We start from the raw sequence: 16,553 nt of genomic DNA, 5'->3' as shown, positions 1-16,553 counted from the left end.
AGGGGGAGCAATGCAGCAGCCTCAGTGATGTACAGTTGATGGTTGAGGTTGCAAAGTATAGCCAGATATGATGCTGGCTTAATCTTTGTGTAGCACTTATACAGACCCCATTATTCATAATGGTGTAATAAGATACATTTAGCATAAAATCACTTATTAGTTGATAAAGGAATGTGTATCTCTCTACTGCATTATGGCTCACATTTAAATACTGGTCATACATTGTTTTTTAACTCAAGCAAAGATATATAGAACAGCTTTGAATAATAGAATCAGCCCTCAAATTTGTAAGGTCATATGGGCAATACTAAGCATGTATCATTAGAATAAGCTAATTTACCAACTTGACTATGCACAGTAATAATTATTCTTTGGTTTGCTTTGTTTTTATAGACGCTCAAATATTTTTTTCTCTTTGAAGAGGCAGGTTAGAATGCAAGGAATAAAAATCTGAAACATGCTCAAAAAATTGAAGGACAAAATCAGTTTTATAACCCCTTCCAAATTAAAGGACAAAGTATGTGGTGCATGTGCTTGAGTGCTTGTGCACTTGTTCACATGTCTACATGTGTGCACATGTTTTTTTTTTCTTTTTAAAAATGAAGGGCAAAATTAGCATTGTGTTTTGGAGCTTACAGTTAGGAAAGACTATAATGTTATTTTGCCTGTGTCCTTAGTGACCTAACCTAGGGAAAGGTCTGACCTCCTTTGACTTCCATGTATGAATCTTTGGCTTTATCATTTGAATTCTTCTTTGAACAATGAATGTCTTTTTTTTTTCTTAATTATGAATGCCCAGCCTTAGCTTGGCTTGTTTCTTTTTTCTTTTTAAAATTATATTTGTGTTTTAATTTTACCTATCAGCCATGGGTTCCCCTGTCCTCTCCCGTCCTGCCCCCTTCAACAAATGGTGCTGGCATAACTGGATATCAATGTGTAGAAGGCTGCAAATAGATCCATATATGTCACCGTGCACAAACTTAAGTCCAAGTGGATCAAAGACCTCAACATAAATCCAGTTACTATGAATGTCTTTTAAATCTCCATGGGCCTTTTGCTTGGTTTTATCTAATGCTTTCTTTTGTCTTAAGTCTGCCTTTCTTTCTTTCTCTTTCTTTCTCTCTCTTTCTTTCTTTCTTTCTTTCTTTCTTCCTTCCTTCCTTCCTTCCTTCCTTCCTTCCTTCCTTCCTTCCTTCCTTTTTTTAAAAAAAATCAACAACAAAACACCTTAGCTGTTTAAAGTCCTTGTGACTGACATATCTGATTAGAAAATAACTCTCATTAATGAAAGGCAATGCCTGTTTGTAATGGTGTTGCCAGCTTCCCAGCCCAGACAGTTGTCCAGTCCATTGTTAAGTTAACGAGAGCCCCTGAAGATTGAGCAGGCTTCATGCGCCTGCAAAGGTGAAAATAATTGCACAGATCTACTTTTGAACCCTCAGGGTGGAAACCCAGCCAGAAAGAGCCAGAGATGAACATGTATTGAGCAAATGCGTTTTTATGTAACAAGAATGCCTATGATTTTCTTTTCTTTTCTTTTCTTTTCTTTTCTTTTTTTTTTTTTTTTAGGTGAATGAAAAAGTTAAAGTAAATGATACACAATAATTCCTTTATAAATCTCTAATTATAAAGCAAACAAAGATAGTTACAAGTGTTGGTAAATTTGTCTTACTCCATTAAATGACCAATTCTTTCCATTAAAACTATCCTAAATGCTTTTTTTTTTCCCTTCTCTTACAGGTGACATTACACAAAAGGGATATGAAAAGAAGAGGTCAAAATTAATTGGAGCCTACCTTCCCCAGCCTCCAAGTACGTAAAACTTGAATAGTATAAACTGTCTAATTTTAAAAGTTAATAGCCACATTTGAAAGAGGCTTTTCCCTCACTCTGGAACCTGCCTGAAGAGTGCACACTTGACACCTGCATTCTCTAAAACAAAACTCTTTGTATAATTACTTAAAGATTTTGTGAATATTGAAGGCATGTGTGACTTTTCTATAAAAATACCTAGTACAATTTAATAGAAATTTCATCTGTTGTTGTCTTTGAAACATTGTAATTATAAAACTAGGAGCATTTGTGGTTTAAACATGATTTTTGACTTGATGAGTTAATTATTGCTAATGACTATGGTTTAAATTTATACAAGATTTGACAATTAGAAAATATTGTGGTAGCCTGACTCAGAGGATATGATGTAAAGGTTTGGTGTTTTTAGAGATGGTGGTAGAATATGCACTACCTATACTTGCAAAGTACAAGGTATATTATTTCCTGCCACTGTTGTGTCATGTGTGGCTTTGGAGAATTTCTGTACTTGAGCTAGGTTGTACAGATTTTAAGAAAAAGAAAATAGAGCTACATTGGCATTCCAGCATGAATTCCCTGTGTCACCTCACATCGCTTAGAGGATAACCTTGAAAATTTGTTAGGCTTTAGAAATTACTCAGAGAATGCAAGCAATATCCTTCCTCACGGTAAAAGGCTAGTAACGCACGTGTTAAAGGTAAAAACTGAAACTGCAGTTTCTATGGATGAAACAAAACTAAGAAGCTTAAAGTGCATGTGTATAAACACCATTTCTATTCTCTCCAGGATGTGACACACACCCCACTCCCCCCCTTCCCCTCAGGGTTTTGGAATTGACATGGCTAAAAAGCTCTGTGGCTCCTGAACTTGATATCAGGAGTCTGCTGTGCTTGTAGTTCTGCTTGTTATGTCTTTTGCTGCAATTTTTAAGGAAGTTGGTGTAAAAGTGGACCTGTGTGTTAGCTGAGAGACTGATTTCTTGTGGTCTGGTTTGTCAAGGGAAGAAGCATGGTTTTATTTGGAAGAAGAAAAAGTAAATAGGTTGGTAAATGGATTAAGGGCAAGTGTTGGGGAAGGTATTTTTTTCACCTTAGCCTCCCCTTGTGTGATTGTCAGAAAGGCCAGGTCACTTGATGTCTGTGTGTGTCTGCCCTGTCCTTGAGTAAGGCTACTTGGTTCATTTGACGACGCTGTTGGATATCGATTTGGCATACCAAATAAATATGAAAAAGGAGCAGTTACTGGCTTACCTGGGATGTTCTGTAGCCTTCACTGGACCGAGTCTGGCTGGGGGCAGAGGGTTTCTGCACCAAGTGGAGCCTTTGGTGGTCTGTGTGCTATTTCTGCATGGGGTCGGCAGCTCTGCTCAGCGCTGTAACAAATTTAAAAAAAACTAAAGTCTGAATTAATTAGTTTTTTTTCAACTTGTTACAGCAGCGAATGGAGCTGCCGTGGTTCGGTGTAGACTGCAGCCCGGTGAAGGCGTACCGAGGAGACCGTTCCGCTCTGCCCACATCGGGGTGTGCGACATCCGAGAAGCTGCAGCCAGGGAGCGGGCGGCCAGTGCAGCGGGGAATCGTCCTCTGTTTTACTTTCGTTTCGGTGAGCCCTGCATCCCTGAGAGAGACCAGCCCCCAGGCAGAGGACAGTTTTGGAAGCCTTTCCCCATGTATAGGGCTGACACCGAAGGCATCAGAGGTTCGGTACCCCAAGAGAATACCTACCATGCTCCTTGGGGTCAGAATTTGCATGCATGAATAATGACTATCCCAGAATTGGGGTCCTTTCTACATTTGCTGCTAATTTGGAATGTTCTCTCTACAATTTGTGGTCAGCTGGCTCTTCTAGGACAAAGACCTTAAGAAAGGATGCATGCCTAGTGATGAGTTTTTTTCCCCTTAAAGTTGTTGCACTGTTTTGTCTTAAAGCCAGACACCTAGGAAGAGGATGAGTAATAAAATCTTGAGCCCTGAGATGTGCTAAAGGGAGAGACTTTGAGACCTACATGCTCCCGTACTCCTATCATCAAAGTGTTAGGATTCTTCAATAGAAAGACCAACATAATCTTAGAGTGGTTTCCAGGTCAGGGTCCTTCTAGAAGGTTTGGACCATTTTTTTTTTAACTTAAGAAATTCAAGAAGCAGAAAGATGACTATGTACTCTTTAGTAGAATAAGAACATTTAAAACAGGAGCATATGTATTTGTAAAATGTATTTATAAGTGCATGTTCTGGGTTATACCTCTGATAGAATGCGTTGTTTTGAAATTATGTGCTAATAATAGGCTGAGTTTATGGTGCAGTAGTAGAGCATTTCTTGAGTGTGTGAGAGGTCCTGAGTTTGCTCTCTACTACAACAAACAAATCTCATAAAAATATTGAAGTGAACTTCAGTATTTAGAAATGAACATCTCATCTATTTCCCATCTTTGCCTTTATTTGCCTTGTTGACAGTTACCATGGTCTTGTTGAAATGGACAGAAGTTTGGAGAGTAGATGACCAGCTCAAGTTGGATCCTAGCTGCAGATTCCATTTAAGAATTTCTGATGGGAATGTGATAAAAACTGAATGTAAAAATTTGGATGTGTTGAGTTGTGTTCTCTGCCTTGTCCTACCACCTTTCCACAAACATGAGCACCATCCCGCCCTCCTGTAATATGGGAGAGGGTGTCATTTTAGGATGGAGGACTTAGTTCCTTTGTTAAATTATTGGTCTATTGCTGTGAAGAAACATTGTGGCCAAGGCAACTCTTAAAAGAATGTATTTAATTGGGCCCTTGCTTACAGTTTTAGAGAGTTAGTCCATGATCCTCATGATGGGAAGCAGACTGGCATGGTGCTGGAATTGTAGCTTAAAGCTTTATTTACACCCTGATCTGTGAGCAGAGAGGGGGTATAGGGGGAAGAGGAGCCTGGTATGAGATTTTGAAACCTCAGAGCCCACTCTCAATAATACTCCTCCTCCAACAAGGTCACACCTCTTAATCTTTCCCAAACAGTACATGTTCTAGGTTCTGCCTCTGGTGACTAAGCATTCAAATATATGAGTCTATGGGGGACCATTTTCATTCAAACTACCACCTTTCCTAGCAGAAGCATTTTATAGATAACCTCCTTCTGAAAAGTTACCACTGCATGGAAGATTCATTCATCATCAGGACTTAGGAAGATATCAAGGAAAGCAGGTGTTTCTAAAGCTGGGAGCTCTTTCTTGTCCAGCCCATCTGGGAAGGCATTCTGTCACAATAGGATCCGTATGGAGTTGTAGTTGAATGTATCTGTATTGTTTACCAGATAAAAGTTAAGATTTCCCAGAAAGTATTCCAAAAATATTTCTGAGGTGCTTGGGACACATGATTATGAATTAGATTGCCATAAGATGAAGTTAGGATACTGGAGGTAGAGTTCCCAGGCTGTAGTTCCTTCCTGGTGAGAATGCTCAGGACATAGTTTCTTCTGCAGGATTTTCACTGCTACTCAAGGCATCAACACTGTGAGAGGAATGGTAGGGAAGCACCTGCTGGGGAAGACAGCTTCTCTCGGTGGAGCACAATGCTGAGTGCCTACCTCAGTTCAGATCGGGAACAGTGTACTAGAAACTATGAAGACAGATGAGAATTAAAGAGTAGAGATAACAGGTTGAAGATTATTTTATAAGAGAAGGGAACTTGTTTGACACTTCCTCTTATACTTTTTACTGAGAAAGTGCAGATTTCAAAATGATCCTTTGTTGCCATCTAAACCAGATCAAAACAGAAGATAAAGCCAGCTACCCAGCACTGTTCTTAGAGGAGGTTTTATTTATTTATTTATTTTTTTAATACATTGCAGACTTGTATAGAGAGTGTTTACTACTTTTAGAAGACTTATTTGGTAACCAAAAGTAGTAAAATTTCAATGTTACTGTAAATAGTAAACTATCATGAAGCTAAATACTCACCTCCTTTCTTATAATATATATATTGACTAGGTGTTACTTATGACATGGCAGTCATGAAATGTTTCTTGGCATGGAGCTGTTTCTACAGAATCAGTGTTTGAAGTTCATCTGCCTTTGTCTTCAGCAGCCAGGTGGATTCATGCCTAGCTGCAAGGCTGTAGCTTAGTTAGTTTGAGACATAATGTGTCTTGGACTAATACAAGCTAATTGGCAAATTTCTTGCATTTCCTACTACTCCCTAGGGTTCACAGCAGCAAAGTGTCTGTTATTAGTGAGAATTTATGGGCCCTACTTGTTACTAATGCAGACCATAGGCAATCCTTCATGGAGAGTGGGTCTAATAATCATGTCCAGCTATTGTACCTCCTGTAGCCCTGGCCTGGTATTGGCTTCCCCAGATGGCCATGGTGTTTTCCATGTTAGAAATCCTGGGGATGTATATTTTGCCGGTACTAAGTTTTGTTTAATCATCAACTCAAATGCTACCGTTGAAGGGTTTTTTTCATCTGTCTTTCTGGTTAGGACAGTCCTAGCCCCAGTCTTATTGTGATGTATTTGTGTAATACTTCCAGGCAGCTGTAGTTTGGTATTCTGTCCTTACCCCACAATAGTACGATAGGAATCGATTGAGGATCTCTCATCCCCTTGCACACAGTAAGTGCAGCCCACTTGCAGGCAAGTATACCCAGTTCCAGACTTTGTACATAGTAGGAAGAGGTAAAACAAGGCAGTGGCTTGTTTCTCCTGGACCCTAAATTCTTTCCTTCCTGTCCTATGTCCACTAAACTTCTGTCATACCAGTGAGGATCTGCAAGGCTGTCCATTGTTGACTTGCCAGTAGAGCAGTAAGAGTATTCTCAACAATTGTTGTAGCCAAGGTTAGTACTAAAAGCATTCACTGCTCAGGTGTGCACAGTGATTTGCACAAACCTTTTCCACCAGGCTTCCCTTATCTAAGGTGACATTTCTGTTTTTATTTCTTATTTCGATTAATCTAATTGTCAGTTGGCCACATTAATGCTAATCAGTGACAGAAATGGCAAAGGATTACATGATTTTGGACCAATAGCTTATTCTAGTTCATTGATTTCTATTTATTTGGTTTGTAAACCCCAGTATCTGATGTTGTCACTGAAGATAGTTGCTCTGATGTGAATGCCTTTACATGGAGTGACTCAGCTTGTGTGTGTGTGTGTGTGTGTGTGTGTGTGTGTGTGTGTGTGTCAGTGTCCAATATGGAGAGGGCTTTATCTGAAATCTAGCAGCAGATGCTCTGCTAGATTATGATAGAAAAAGTTGTCCATGATTGGCCAAGTTTTCAGGCTGCTGAATTTTGTATCTTGGGTACATGGAAAATGAAAAGCTGGGTCTTTGATTTTGAGGATATAAATGCTAGTCAGTTGACACTTGAGTATTTTCTCTAGAAAATAAAGTGGTTGGCTGCTTGCCTGAGCCTGTTACTGTTAGGTTCAGTATCTGTGTGGACAACTGCTGAGCTTCCTCAGTGCACAGTTTGGTTATGTTTCATTCTGTCTGAGGAATTTAACCTCATGACTGAAATACACTTGGTCTCTAGACAATGAATGAGGCTGTGTTTGGTGGCACATGTGACCTCCTTCAACACAGACTGAGGGACACACAGGCCTGTACAGGCACATTCCCTTTACTAAGGAATTCTGTTGTGTCATGAGTCTGTGGAGGGTAAAGGTGAGATGCTGCAAGGTTACTTCCCCAAAATCGTGAAGAGAGGCATTCAAAGCTGGCATTTCTGGTCTGGGACTTAGTAGGCATCCTTTCCAGCTTGAATGGTGAGAGGAAAGCACATTCATCAGTAAAGGGCAAGTCTCCTATGTTCTAAGTGAGCTCTGTTGTTGATGATTCATGCACAGATTGCTGCTCTGTTGTCTGATATATTCTATTTACATGTCTGTTGGCTTGATTGGCTGAATATTCTATTATTTTTAATGGCATTTAATGAATTAGGTTTCTTGTCAGAGAATCAGTAGCAAAAAGAAAACATCACTAAACCCATGCCCAGCCAGCATCTTAGGGTTCAGGCTGAGTTGAGTTTAGCCACCTAACACTAAAGATGGTGCCAATTAGGACTGGATCATAGTTTTTTGTGAAAAATCTGAGTCATAAAAGAACAACTCAAAGCCCTAGGCCTGACAGTAAACTGGTATTTTATCCAGTAGTGTCTGGATAAAATCAGACTGGGACTGGGGACATGGTTGAGATGTAAATTGCTTGCATAGCACACTGAGGCATTGGGTTTAATTCTAAGCACTACCAACAAAATAAACAAATAATGCAGGATAGCAGTTTAATTCAAGTGTCAAATTGTCACAGGCTTTAGTTCATTCATACTTTGCTAGTTCTGTTCATGAATTCCCCCATCAATATAATGTAATTGGAAAATGATTACAAAACAAATGTAAGGTATTACACAATAGCTTTGTGTTAGTAAAAGATGAAATGGAAGTAACTGTGAAAGAAATGTAAGAATTAAGAGTGCATGGTAGGGTAGATACTAAGGTGCTCAGAACAAAGTCTCAATTTCCTGTTTTGTGGTGGCCTCATCTGTGTTAGTACAAAGCAAATGTAGAAAATGCCTTACCTAATCATACAGGTACTTTTTACTTCCTAGGTAATTCCTTAATTATACTTACTTCAAAAATAGGGGTTTCTGTGTGATCCAGAGACCATAATGAGAAGCTAGAAGACAGTGGGACTTAATTCAGAAATAAGGAAAATGCTCCAGCAATTTCACAGATTTTGTGAAAGCCTATGGTAGCTTTGGAGCTCCAGCTAGGAGCTTATTGTCAGTGCCAGGGAAGAAGCCAGGAGAGTGAGCTACAGTGGATGCCCTGGGAACACCTGAGAGTTTTTGTCCACTGAAGCTTCCTTGGCACATGTGAAATCATCGATATAGAGGCAGAATAATTCATTCAAGGTATTCAGTGTTCAAAGTATTCAGACAAGTTTGGATCAAGGTCTTACCTTGATCACAAATAATATTTTTGAAGTATTCCTCATATATCTGACATTTTAAATTGTATTTTAAAACAAAGATTTTTGGTATATTTCTTTTATAATATAAATTTTAGAAATCCTCTCTCCCCCTCCTCCAATATCATCTCTTAAGTAACTCAAGGCTTACTTTCCTGCCTTGTGGCCTCTAATCTATTGAGTCTCAAGTTAGAGAGACAGATGGGTGGCCCACCTGTGCCTTATTCTTCAGGATAACATGGTGTCTAGTGTCTGTCTGAGTACAATGTTCATGTAAGACACTAAAGTGTTTACTCATGTGTATTGATTATAGATTGGTTAAGTATAACAACTATAACAGAAATTTTTGCTGGAGAATTACTTAATGACAATCCATAAATAATTAACAAGTGATTAATGATACTCCTGCTTTTTCTTACTTTTGTCTTCAGATTTCCAAATCTGGTGAGTAGGTGAGGTGTTTAAAGAGGTGAAATTAGAGAGACAAGGCAAAACTTTGGAAGAATCATAATTTCTATTTGACTTGGAAGATCAGCTGGAGAGGAAGGTGGGCTACAGTTGGAGGTATCTTCTGTTCCAGATGGATGAGTTTGGTGCTTGCTATTGCAGTCATCAGGGCCGGAAAGTGAGGTATCCAGAATGCTTTGTGCTCGGAGGAGAGGAGTCTTTGAGCACTGGGAGGGACAAACACAAAGGCAATTCTGAATGAAGAGAAAACTTAGATCTAAATGTGGCACAATGTTTAAGTTCCACTTCTGTTTCTGTATTATCTGATCAGCAAAATGGCTAAATAACAGAACTCATCTCCCGGTTTTAATAAAGTCTTTAAGCCAGTGATTTGAAGTGTTACTTGTCACTAGTTTTCAAATACAGATGGAAAGCCAGGCGTAGGAAAGGTTAAGGAACTTGCCCAAGGTCACAGATATCAGGGCATGTGGTGTCTGGGTCTGGGATATCCAGGTTCAAGGATGAAATAAAAACCCACAAAGACTGCAGAGTAGCTAGGAAGCTATTTAAAGCAAAGGAACCATCCACATAGGAAAGAAACACACTGCAAGAGAGTAAGAAACTGCTCAAGAACCTGATTATTGTTTGGGCATCCTTTTATGCTGTTTAAGGAAAGGAAGAGTTTGATTATCTGGTATGTAATGGATGGTTTTTGTTTTGATCTACAAATTGGATTATGTAAGTCTTAGCTTACTGTGTTTGTCTCTTTTCGTGATGTAGCTGATTCAAGGGAATAGGCTGACAGACCTAGCTGGCCTAAAATTTACTATGTGTAGATCAGGGTTGGTCTTGACCACAAAGAAATCCACCTGCCTCTGCCTCCTGAGTGCTAGAATTAAAACTACTATTCCACTATGTTTGACAACATCCGATTTAAATCATATGCACATCCAATTATGCATAAGCATATGAGATCATAAATATGTGGTTCTCCTGGAAAGTTAACTTTAAAGACACAGTTTGCCTAACTGTGTAGGTACAGAAAAACAGTTTAGGCCTAATCAGATCCCCACCTTTCCTATCAATGTACTGGAAATGCATTTTAATAGATTTTGTCCAAGTTTGATAATCATTATGGTGAGATTATTCAACTGTTCAGAGAGGGGTGTGAATATAGTTCAATAAAGATGGGGGTCTTAAATTGCTACTTGTATTATGAGAAGAGGTGTGTATGCATAATACATGCAAGTAAGAGACCTAGGTTACCAAGTGTATTGTTAGAAGAGTGAGTCTAAGATTCTAAGCCAAGTGGGATCTAAGGTTGGTAAACTATTATCTATGCATATCTGCCTCATCTGTGTGGTTCTGTCTCTTCATGTTTATGGGTCCTGGAGCTGGCTTGGTGCTTGGCATATGGATCACATGTAATTGCCTCATAAATATTGTGGGAGAAGGAATTAGTATCGACATTTGCGTTTTAACAAACAAGAATCAATTGTTTCATACTCCTGACTGTTGCATGTTGGGGACTGTCACCTTTTTCTTTCACAATGCCTTCTTTCCCAGTGCCCACGTTAGCCTCTTAACTCTCACTGTACTTCCTGTTGAGAATGCTGGTCTCTGGTTTTTTGAGAATTGGTCTTCAGTCATAGTTCCCTAAACTAAACATTTCAGTGAGTGTTGAGTTCTTCCAGTGGTGAACACTGAACTGTAACTGCTTTGCTAATAATTATTTATATTTGTGTTGTTAAGGGTTCATCTGCTTCAGCAGAAAGGATTGACCAGTTTGCCTTGTGCTGGAGAAAGAGAATGAGTGTGCAAGTGACTTTTTGGTCATAGAGTCAGTTCTATAGAGAGTTACATACTCAATTGTTGATTTTTTTCTCTCTCTCTGAATATACCACTTCAAATCTTGGTTGAAATAAGGTCATATGAAATATAATGAATGAAATATTTACTCAAATACTATTTTAAAGTATATTTTGTTACTGACAAACTGTTGGAGCTCTTCTGCCTATTTGTATTAATTTCTCTTTTAAAACACTTGTAGTAGACTGCACTTCAATCCATGGGAGCAAGTATGCAAAATTACCTCACTGATGACAGCCGTAGAAGGCTCATCAATAAACCAGACAGTAGTCTTGGCTTTGTATGCTATGGATCCTGAGAAGAGGTGAAGGGTGAAAATAGTTCTGAGGAGGCTTATATTCATGACTAGACAGGAAAATAATACAGAGATTTACAACTGGTAAACCTGACAACTTGAAAGTGTATGTTTATCTCTGCTGCTTCTTGAGCTGTTCCAAAATGCCAGTCAGTGTGTAAAGAGAATGAAAGCAATGATATGTAAAGTAGGGGAGTCACTTAACAAAGTGAAAGCCAGTACATTCAGATAATTAGTAGACATCATGGGTATCACTCAGCAAGTAGCTGAAAGAAACAGCCTATGGGAAATGGCAACTACCTCTGCTCAGTCCTTGTGGACATGTATACCTCCTAAGGAATTAAAGTTAACAAGGCTCCAGGTTTGAACATAATCAGACAAGTCCTGTAGTCAAAGGTGCTATGTCAGAGCACCTACACTGTCCTGAAAACAGTCTCAGCCACAGAGTGAGACATTTTCTCACAGTACAGGACACTCAAGGTCTCAATCAACCCAAATGAAAGATCAATCTGAAAGAGATCCATTAGTGTTCTGCCACAAGAAGAGAACTGGCTATTAGCTCCTTAAGTAAAAATAAAGAGGAAATTATGTAAGTTGTCACAGAAGAGACAGTGTAATGATTATAGCATCGTAATGATGAACTTTGGGGAAATAATGAAAATGAAAGGCAAAAAGTAAACATAATTTTCACCTAGAATATCCAGGACCTATCCTTGTTGTAGTAGAAAGACAACCTTGGGGACACACAAGACTTCTATACATTATTTCTCTTTTATCTTTCCTGAGGAAGCTACTTTAGTTACTTCTTTAAAATATGAGAAGAAGAAAGACATGGATGAATTCAAGGAACCAGTGACTTAAAATTCTTCAAAGCAAAAGCAAGTCCAGGATGAAAGGGATCCTAAATGGCACAACAGGTCTAGTGACCCAGGTTAGAGGAGGAAGAAGCTCCAAGTAAACAATGAAATACAAAACAAACAAACAAAAAATGAACCGGCAAATGACTAGATTGTGAATGTTTGACTAAGGGAGGAAAAGTATGGGAAGTGTTTGTGTAACTGAAACTTTCCACCCAGCTCCCGCGTCCGCGTCCTTGTGGTCCTGAAGCGGCTCAGATCCAAATGAACACACAGAGGTTTATATTAGTTACAAACTGTATGACTTATTGGCTCAGGCTTCTCACTAGCTAGACCTTACATCTTAAATTAACACATTTCTATAAATCTATACTTTGCCATGTGACTCCGTGGCTTACCAATATCTTTACATCTTGCTTCTCATGGCAGTGGCTGACAGTGTCCTCTCTGTTCTGCCTTTTAACTTCCTCCTCTCTAGTTAGAATGTCCTGCCTAACCCTATTCTGCCTTACCATTGGCCAAACAGCTTTATTTACAAACCAGTCAGAGCAAACATATTTTCACAAGCTACAAAAAGACATTCCCCCATCAGGTTTGTTTTAGTTTTCAGTTGGAATATTTTAAAAGTGTCAGCAAATAGGTACATTGAAAGCATGACAATTGTAGGAAGGTATAAATATTAGACCCAGAATTGTTAAAAAGTGAACAAGATGGGAATATATCAATCACATTCTGATGACTTTATGGTTTTTCATCATCTCAACATAATCTTGATCTTGTAAGTAGTAGAAACTATGGTGAGTGGAGAGAAGCCTACATGCTGTCTAAGAGTCAGGCCTGTCAATTGCCATCAGTGATGTTTCACCCAGCAACTGATGGAAACAGATGCAGAAACCCATAGCCAAACTTGGGGAATTTTGCAGAAGAGCGGGAGGAGAGGATTGTAGGAGACAGAGGGGTCAAGGACACCATAAGTACACCCACAGAACCTGGGCTCATAGGGGCTCAAAGAGACTGAATCAACAATCAGGGAGCCTGCATGGGACTGATATGCATATGTTACAGTTGTGTAACTTGGTCTCTTTGTGGGACTCCTAATAGTGGGAGCAGGGACCTGCTTTTGGGACCCCTTTTCTCCTACTGGGTTGCCTCATCCAGCCTTAATAGGAGAGGAAGTACTACAGCTTGATATGCCATGTCTGGCAGATATACATGGGAAGCCTGCTCTTTTCTGAAGAGAAAGGAGGAAGAGTGGATGTCCAGTGTAGCAGAGGTTAAGGGGAGGTACTGGGAGGAGAGTAGGAAGGGAGAAGAAACTGTGATTGTGCTAGAAAATTTTAATTAAAAAAAAAAAACAGAAAAAAAGAAATCAGGGCTATAAGTCCAAATGTAAATGTCAGCCCAATGCAGAACTACTTGGCTTCATAAGTTTTGCATATGATAAAGAATATTAAAATAGGACCATGGAAGCTAATTGTTACTGAAATCTAGACTTTTTTTAAATTCCTTTTTGGTATAGCTTATGTTTTATATCTTCTAATTATCACTGGTCTTTTCTTAAGAAGCAGTGGTTGTTATTAGAACTCAGTGGGAGCAATTTCTTTATGTCAGAACTGTAAAAATGTACTCTTCCCATGCTACTTAGTTTCATCTACATTGTGTTCCTTGGTGCTGTGCTATGTCAGTCTAACAGATAGTTTGATTAGCAGATATGGGGGTCAGCTTTTGTCTTTGAATTTAACATAACATTTTTGTTAATTAATAAAAGCTATTTTCAAGTATATCTTGTTCATCTACTTAGCATTAAATGGAGCAAGTTTCCAGAGTTAGTAATTGGGAATAACAAAAGCTGAAAGTTGATGCTACAAATGGATAATTTCTCAGTTACCAAATACAAATAGTTTATAAGGTTTGTTTTAAAGTTGACTTTATTGATAATTGTAATTTTAAAATATCTCAGGGCATTTATGGTCTTTCTGTTTATTCTACCAAAAAAATCATAATTTGATCCTATGTCTTGGACTTTATGCTTTGGTGGACACTGCAACAAGAAAGAACACTTGCCTGTAGCCTGCCCACAATTAGAACTTCTCTAGGGCTCAGCCTTACTTATGCCTACCTTCCTGTTGATCTGCAGAGTGGCACCCAGGCTTCTCACTACCACCTGGTTTAATAAGTCATAGGAATGTAATGAGTGAATATTTATTGTAACCAAGTTTCCTTAGCTTAGCTGCTGAGAATAGCCTCACCCTCATTCTGCTGTTTTACCTTCTATCCAGGAGTGGACCAAGCTTTGCCTCAAGAGCGACGGGCACCTGTCACTCCTTCCTCAGCCTCTCGATACCACCGTCGAAGATCTTCAGGCTCTCGAGATGAACGTTATAGGTCAGGTAAGGAATTGTATGGAGACACTAGACTCACTTACTTGGGTCTGTTACTGTGAATGAATTGGGTTCACCTTCCCATTGGCTATGAGGCACAAGTTCAAGACATTTGGACTTTGCTCAGGTGAAGCTCTAGCTTGTGTACCAGTGTATGTTCTAGTTCAGTGGTTCTCAACCTTCCTAATGCTGTGACCCTTTAATACAGTTCCTCATGTTGTGGTGATGCCCAACCATAAAATTATTTTTTTACTACTTCATAGTACTTTTGCTACTGTTATGAATCATAAGGTAAATATCTGATATGCAGAATATCTAATATGTGACTCCCATGAAAGGGGTATTCAGTCTCCGAAGGGGTTGCAACCCATTGGTTGAGAACCACTGCTCCAGGATACCCACTCAATCCATAACATCTCTTTCATGTTTGGTAAAGTAATAATTGTTATTTCTTTAAATACTTGTTATCTGTAAACAGAGATAACCAGGCTACCTTAACAGTGAGTTTGCACACAGAAGACTTTTTGTTAGGAATTTTTTTATTCATCTCTTCCCACTGCCCTTTCTTTTCCCTCACTCCCTCTTCTAGATTCTGTAGGCACCTGTGTTCACATACACATACCTACACATAGATATGCATGTATTAAAAATTAAAAGCCTAAAAAGAGGTGAGATAATATAGTTCACTTTATTCTACTGCTATTGTATCTTTTCAGTTTTCTTGTAGATTTAATTTTTCTTGAGCCAACAAGGAAGATTGTAAGGAAAGAGCTTCCTAGCTCCTTAAGAGGTCTGAAGGTCTCTAACAACTTTCAGTAAAGCTGCTTTAGTTGCTTCAGTGATCAAATTATGTTACTTAAGAAATAATTATGTTACCTTACAGATAATTGAACTAATTAACAATCAATTCAGTTAGCTATATAGTAGCAAACTTAATTTCTCTTGGCGATAATTTTTCTGTTTCATTTCAAAATCCACAAACCTACATTAATTCTTGATACCTGAGCTCAGGCTGCCCAAGAACTTATATAATATGGCAAAGCATCAAGCCCCATATGGCTGACTTACTTAACCCCAATAAAAGTGAAGTAATATCCTGTGGTAATGGAAGTAGAGAAAGGGATTGCAATTCACATCAGGAGACTCAGAGATGCTAACATTTTAGTTTCTTGCCATTTAACTTGGCTCCAAAATTGTGTCAGTCTTGCCTCAGGCTCACAAGTGTTGAGATTTCAGAGATGAATCACTATTTCTAGCTATAATTCTCTATAATAGTATGTACCCTTTTTAAGATACACCCTTTTTTTTTTCTATTCTTTTTAAGTTACTAAATTTGGAAAATGAATGACTGTAAAGGCATTTATTGGGCACTTAGACTATATTGTGTCAGACACTGTGCTAGGTACTTTACTACCTTTATGATGTCTAAGTGAGAGCTTCATTTCTAGTTATGTTCAGTATCCTGTTTGTATAATCAGAAACTTCAGAAGAGAAAACCTTGATGTTTAAGTTTACATGTTATAAAAAAAAAAAAAAGACCATGACAATGAACAATATTAAAAGTCAAATGCAGGATACTGTTTTGTAATGTGCTTAGAATGGGCTCAGATATAGCTTGAAAAACCATGGGATTGTTTGTTTTTGCTTTGCTAATGAGATTATACACTCTGATCTCAGTGCTGATCTCCTTTGTAATCCAGTCTGGAACAGAGCTGGAAGCTCTAGAATGACCTCTATTCTTCTGGAGAGATCCACGAGGTTCTTGTGTTTTCAGAATGATACTAATATGCTACTTAAAAAATTCTCATTCTCGTAGAGTAGACAGTTGGGTTTGTTTGTTTTGTTTTATTTTCCCAGAAACTTTACACATGTGATGGTGTATGGTGGCAACAAGTAGATTCTGTGCTTGTAAAGTTTGGGGCTTAAAAACAGCTGTTTATCTT

At 38.6% G+C, this 16,553-nt stretch overlaps 1 protein-coding gene across 1 annotated transcript in view; it reads left to right on the top strand.

Annotated features, from left to right (window-relative positions):
- Positions 1–1,294: 1,294 nt before the first annotated feature.
- Dip2c (disco interacting protein 2 homolog C) overlaps positions 1,295–16,553 on the top strand; it is a 198,359-nt gene continuing 183,100 nt past the window's right edge. The window contains exons 1-4 of the mRNA XM_036188870.1: positions 1,295–1,304; positions 1,741–1,812; positions 3,247–3,414; positions 14,509–14,619. Of these exons, the coding sequence (XP_036044763.1) occupies positions 1,295–1,304; positions 1,741–1,812; positions 3,247–3,414; positions 14,509–14,619 (361 nt within the window). The remainder of the gene's footprint in view (positions 1,305–1,740; positions 1,813–3,246; positions 3,415–14,508; positions 14,620–16,553) is intronic.

The sequence above is a fragment of the Onychomys torridus genome, chromosome 5 (assembly GCF_903995425.1).
Source record: "Onychomys torridus chromosome 5, mOncTor1.1, whole genome shotgun sequence".
Taxonomy (NCBI): domain Eukaryota; kingdom Metazoa; phylum Chordata; class Mammalia; order Rodentia; family Cricetidae; genus Onychomys; species Onychomys torridus.
The sequence above is the reverse complement of the archived record's forward strand: the minus strand, read 5'-3'. Positions and strand labels throughout refer to the sequence as shown.